The 6,352-nt window shown below is 44.0% G+C and overlaps 1 protein-coding gene across 1 annotated transcript in view; it reads left to right on the top strand.

The window, feature by feature from the left end:
• Nucleotides 1-1,673: 1,673 nt before the first annotated feature.
• LOC132019378 (beta-galactosidase-1-like protein 2) overlaps nt 1,674-6,352 on the top strand; it is a 72,912-nt gene continuing 68,233 nt past the window's right edge. Inside the window, exon 1 of the mRNA XM_059402417.1 lies at nt 1,674-1,870. Coding sequence (XP_059258400.1) covers nt 1,674-1,870 — 197 coding nt within the window. The remainder of the gene's footprint in view (nt 1,871-6,352) is intronic.

Below are 6,352 nucleotides of genomic sequence, written 5' to 3'. Positions count from 1 at the left end.
CTGCCCGGGGCGGGGTGGGGAGCGGGTCGGCGGAGAGTGAGGCCTGCGCGGGGGGTGGGGGGGGGGGGCGGGTCGGGGGTCTGGGAAGGGCGCGGGTGGTGGGAGGTTACTGCCGGCGGAGGCTACCCCGGGAGAGCCCGCAGCCGCTCTTTTCCCGCTCTGTCCCCTGCCTGGCGGCCGCTGCCGACCTAACGCTGCGAAGTTGGGGAAGGAGCAGTCCGGCCCAGGGCAAGGTAGACTCTGGCCCGAGCGCCCACCGGAGCACCCACGCCCGCGACAGCCCCGGGGCCTCTCCGCACCTCCCGCGCGGTGCCTCTCCCAGCGCTGGGGCCACCGGCAGCGTGTCAACCTAGACAGCCCCTCGGGTTTCCTTTCTGGAATTTTTCTCTAGGCCCTTCGGTCAGGTTCCCTGGAGGTTCTGCTTTGTCCCGTCTGTCTTCTCCCCGGAAATCTCGGAGCGTCGTCTGATCTCAGTCCGTTGCCCCGGACTCTTCACGCCCACAGTAAGGAGTCGAGTGGTGCCCAGGGGGTCTGTCTTCTCTAATCCCTGGGCCCCATTCTCTTTTCCATCCTATTTCCCTACAGAAAACTGTTGCTTTCTACCCTCCCAACTCTGCCTGAGGGAGTCCTCAAGAAGCTCATGATAAAGCTGAAGCCTATGGAAGCGACACAGATGTTTTACCGATTGCGGCGACTCTTGTTCAGAAAACATTAGTTGAGCATTCCTGTAATTCAGGCGCTGCTCGGGGTAGCCAGCACTCAGCCACGCCCCATGCAGAGTGCTTCCCCACGCTGGAAGCTGCGCTGCGCCGGGGCTGGGCTAGGCCGCCCTGGTTCTGCCTACATCGGACCCATAGAACTTTTGATACCTAAGGAAAGAGCATTTGCCCCTGGGTGAGCAGCATGAAGATCAGTAGCCACACGAATGCTGAGTGTATTCTGGGAGCTAATTAGATGGCGTCCTACAGTAGCAGAGAAGTAGAAAATTGGGATGGGGATAGAAATTGGCACCCAGCTACGGCTATGGAGAGAGTGCTACATTCCAGGGAGTGTTCTCTGATAAGCAGGGCTCATTCCTTACTAGTAGAAGGTCTCTCGCATATTTTGGAGAGATTATATTCTATTCTGTGAAATTTACTGGACTGACGCTTGATCTTCTCTAAAATGTAACAGGGGTCAGAAAACCCAGTTACTATCAGGAGGCTCTTCGTTGAAGCTGCAACACCCCCCCCCCCCCCCCCCCCCCCGCCCCCCCCTGGGCCCCGCCCCCCCCCCCCCCCCACCCCGCCCCCGGGTCTGTCGTGGGTCCTGGTCCTGCCTTCCAGTGAGGCCACTTCTGTGCTGCTCACCCACCTCTGCAGGCAAGGCCTCACTCAGCTCCCACCTTCTTCTCTGCCTCCAGGATGTCTGACTTCAGTTCTGTCCTCTCTGTTTAGCATGCTGACCTTTTTGTTGAGACCTGTGAGCATCCTGTACCTGTCTTCAGGGTTATTGGTAACAGCTCAGTTTGGAGGAGACTTCTCACCCAGGTATGTTGGAGAAGGGTTGGGAAGTTCTCTTTGCACTGGAGGCATGCCTAGGGCCCTTGAAGGAAAGGCCTTTTGGATTTGCCCAAACTGTGTGCCACATGGTAACATCTTGAGGACTTCATACACCTTCTTTGTCCTTGCAGGATGAATCAAGTTTCCCTGACTCCCTCCCACATAATAAATCGCAATGTGGGTCTGAAAGTTGAAGGCTCAAGCTTCACACTTGATGGCTTTCCTTTCCTGATCATAGCAGGTACTATTCACTATTTCCGGGTGCCCAGGGAGTACTGGAGGGACCGCTTGCTGAAGCTGAAGGCTTGTGGCTTCAACACTGTGACCACGTGAGTGTTGGCCTCTAAGTAATTAGTTCAAGAATTTGTAGTCTTAATTTCTAGTTCTGAGACTTTATTAGACCAGTATAAGGGTTGACCCTTTTTGTATTTTCTTCATTATTCTTAGGATGTCTGAGTCTCCACTTGTTATCTCCAGAATATCCATTCTGTGGATAGAGCCTGCTCTGCTTGCTCTGAAAGGGCTCCCTTTAAACAGACTGTGGCCTGCATGTAAAAGTCTAACTTTCAAAGGCATTGGTCAGTACAGATGGATGTAGGTCAGTGGTCCCTAACTACTGAAGGAATTCAGGCACAGAGAAGTCTCTCTCCTCCTTGGATATCTTCACTTGCTATAGGAGTGATGAATCCTAGGATAGAATTCTGTTCCAGAAACCTTGGTCTTTGAAGATAGATTTCACTGAGAATCAGGCATGGCGAGTAACAAAATTATCCTCATTCTACAAGCTGAAATTAACAAAAATTAGTAATTTCTTTCTAGGCTTCAAAGCTTGGAAAGTACTTATCCATTACTGTTTTGATATCAGTTTTAGCTGTATTCTCCTTTTCAGTGTTTTGATTTTTAAGATGTAGGTTTAGAAGAAAAAATATTTGAGTGGAATTTGATTTGGTGAATGATGGAAGTGATATTTATTTATTTTTTAAAAATTTTTATTTTTTAATAAACATATAATATATTATTAGCCCCAGGGGTACAGGTCTGTGAATCACCAGGTTTACACACTTCACAGCACTCACCACAGCACATACCATAACCCCACCACCCTTTCCCGAACCCCTTCCCCCAGCAACCCTCAGTTTGTTTTGTGAGATTAGGAGTCTCTTATGGTTTGTCTCCCTCCTGATCCCATCTTGCTTCATTTATTCTTTTCCTACCCCCCAAGCCCCCTGCATTGCATCTCCACTTCCTCATATCAGGGAGATCATATGATAGTTGTCTTTCTCCTATTGATTTATTTCGCTAAGCGTAATACCCTCTAGTTCCATCCCCATAGTCCTAAATGGCAGGATTTCATTTCTTTTGATGGCTGCATAGTATTCCATTGTGTATATATGTATATATATATATATATCTCACATGGAAGTGATATTTAAAAGCATTTACCCTGGAAAGAACCTAGATGTCCATCATCAGATGAATGTATAAAAAAGATGTGGCATATATACACAATGGAATACTATGCAGCCATCAAAAGAAATGAAATCTTGCTATTTGTGACAACGTGGATGGAACTAGAGCATATCATGCTTAGTGAAATAAGTCAATCGGAGAAAGACAACTATCATATGATCTCCCTGATATGAGGAAGTGGTGATGCAACATGGGGGCATAAGGAATTAGGAGAAGAATAAATGAAACAAGATGGGATTGGGAGAGAGACAAACCATAAGTGACTCTCAATCTCACAAAACAAACTGAGGGTTGCTGGGGGGAGGGTGGTTGGGAGAAGGGGAGTGGGGTTATGGACATTGGGGAGGGTAGGTGCTTTGGTGAAGTGTGTAAACCTGGCGATTCACAGACCTGTACCCCTGGGGATAAAAATATATTATATGTTTATAAAAAATAAAAAATTAAAAATTAAAAAAAAAGCATTTACCCTCTAAACTGTCATAATGCTTTTTACACATCACATCAAATATTTTTTTTCTTTTCATATATACATTCTTTTTAAAGGGTTTTAGGTTTACAGCAAAATTAAGCATAAAGTGTAGGTTGTTAATTAACAGTGGCCACTGAGAGTTTTTATTATGAATGGTGTTGAATTTTGTCAATACTTGGATCCTGTCTTCATTTCCTATAACATTAATATCGTAATTTTCTTCCTGAAACATGCATTTGCCAGATATGGAATTTGTGTGATACTATGTGATATAATGAGAAATATATATTCAGTCTTCATTCCCAGTTCTGCTACACAGCTCCTAGAATACTTGGACTTTCCTGAGTGAAAATGATCAGAAGAGCATTTTTTGTTACTCAGAACAAAACTTTTTCAAGCATGTTCGAATTTATGTTAATGAAGTAACTTTTAGAAAGCCTCTCAGGATGAGGAAGAACTGGTTGCCAGGGAACTAAACTGCGTGATTGGAGAGTTTGAACTTTCAGCATCTGCCCCTACCAACTCTGACATCTAGAGAGGGGAGAGGGGCCAAAGGTTGAGTTACCAATAACCAATGATTTAATCAACTATTCCTACATAATGAAGTCTCCATAAAACCCAACTGACAGAGAGATTGGCAAGCTTCCACGTTGGTGAGCACACTGAAGTGCTGGAAGTGTAGTGTGCCCAGAGCAGGCATGGAAGCTCCATTTACCTTTCCTATACTTTTTCCTATGCATCTCTTCTATCTGTTCCTGAGTTGTATCCTTTATAATAAACTGATAAAGCTAAGTGTTGCCCAAAGTTTTTTGAGCAGTTCTAACAAATTATCAAACTCGGAGAGGGGGCCATAGGAACCCCTAATTTGTAGGCTGTTGATCAGAAATACACGTGATAACCTGGGACTGGTATCTGAAATGGAAGAGTGAGGGGAACATCATGTGGGACTGAGCCCTTAACCTGTGGGGTTGTGCCAACTGAAGGCAATTAGTGTTAGAATTGAGTTAAATTGTAGGACACTTGGTTGGTACTGCTAGGAATTGGAGAATTGCTTGGAGTGGAAAAACCTACATATCTGGTGTCAGAACTATTGTGAGACAAAAATGAGACAAATTTTCCTTGAAACTGGCAATTTTTGTAGCACTTAAAAAAAATATTGTGCCACTTCCTTCTGGCCTCCGTAGAATAGGGTTATATTCCATGTCTCATAATTGACTATACTTCCAAGAGGGATTCCTCCCTAAGTAGAGCATCATTTCTCTCTGTCTGCTTCCAAATTTTTTCTTTTCTTTTTAGTTGTCTGTCTGTCTTCTTTTTTTCTTCCTTCCTTCCTTCCTTCCTTCCTCTCTCTCTCTCTTTCTTTCTCTCTCTCTCTCTCTTTCTTTTTTTCTTTCTTTCATGTTTCCATTAAAAAAAGACTTTAATTTTTAGAGTAAGTAGTTTTAGGTTCAAACAAAATTAAGAAGAAGGCACAGAGATTTTCCATATCACACCAGCACCTGCCAGTGCCAGGACTTCCCTCATTGTCAAAATCTCTCATCAGAGTGGTCAACAAACCTACACTGACACATCAGCAATCACCCAAAGTCCATAGTTTACAGTGTAGTTTACTTTTGGTGTTACATATTGTATGGGTTTGGACAAATATATAATGACACATATCCACCATTAATAACACCATAGAAAATAGTTTCACTGTCCTAAAAGTCCTGTGCTCCACCGTTCATCTTCCTTCTCCACTAACTCCTGGCCACCATTGATCTTTTTACTGTCTCCATAGTTTTGCTTTTCACAAAATGTCATGTAGTTGGAATCATACAGTATGTGACCTTTTCAGATTGACTTCTTTCATACAGTAATATGCATTTAATTTTCCTCTTGCATATACTTTCATGGTTTGATCAGTTACTTTTTCAGTGATGAATGATTTTCCATTGTGTGGCTGTATCATGTTTACTTATCCATTTACCTATTGAAGGACATCCTGCTTGCTTCTGAGTTTGGGCAATTATGAATAAAGCTGCGTGTCTATGTGCAGGTTTTTGTGTGGCCATGGTATCAACTCATTTGGGTATATACTTAAGATTATATGATAAAAATAGATTTAGTTTTATAAGAAACTGCCAAACTGTCTTCCAAACTGGCTATATCATTTTTCATTTTTAGAAAAGATTTTATTCATTTATTTGACAGACAGAGGTCACAAGTAGGCAGAGAGGCAGGCAGAGAGAAAGGAGGAAGAGGCTCCCCACTGAGCAGGGAGCATGACGCGGGTCTCGATCCCGGGACCCTGGGATCAGGACTTGAGCCAAAGGCTGAGCAGAAGGCAGAGGGTTTAACCCACTGAGCCACCCAGGCACCCCTCATTTTGCATTCTTATTATAAGTGACAGAATACATAAAAAAGAGAGTTCCTATTGCCTCATAGCCTTGGGAGCAATTGGTGGTGTTATTGTTCTAGATTTTGGACATTCTACTAGGTGTGTAGTGGTATCCTCATTCTTTTTTTCTTTTTAAAATTTTATTTATTTATTTGACAGAGAGAGATCACAAGTAGACAGAGAGGCAGGCAGAGAGAGAGGGAAGCAGGTGCCCTGCTGAGCAGAGAGCCCGATGCAGGGCTTGATCCCAGGACCTTGAGATCATGACCTGAGCTGAAGGCAGAGGCTTAACCCACTGAGCCACCCAGGCGCCCTGTGGCATTTCATTCCTATTTTAAAATGCGATACCCTAATGAGATAACATGTTGAGCATTTTTTCACATGCCCATTTTCCATTTGTATAGGTTTTTGATGAGTTGTCTGTTCAGATCTTTTATACATTTTACTTGCATGTTATTTTATTGTTGAGCTTCAAGAGTTTTGTATATTTTA

The sequence above is a fragment of the Mustela nigripes genome, chromosome 1, assembly GCF_022355385.1.
Source record: "Mustela nigripes isolate SB6536 chromosome 1, MUSNIG.SB6536, whole genome shotgun sequence".
Classification (NCBI taxonomy): Eukaryota; Metazoa; Chordata; class Mammalia; order Carnivora; family Mustelidae; genus Mustela; species Mustela nigripes.
This window is presented reverse-complemented; position numbering and strand designations above follow the sequence as displayed.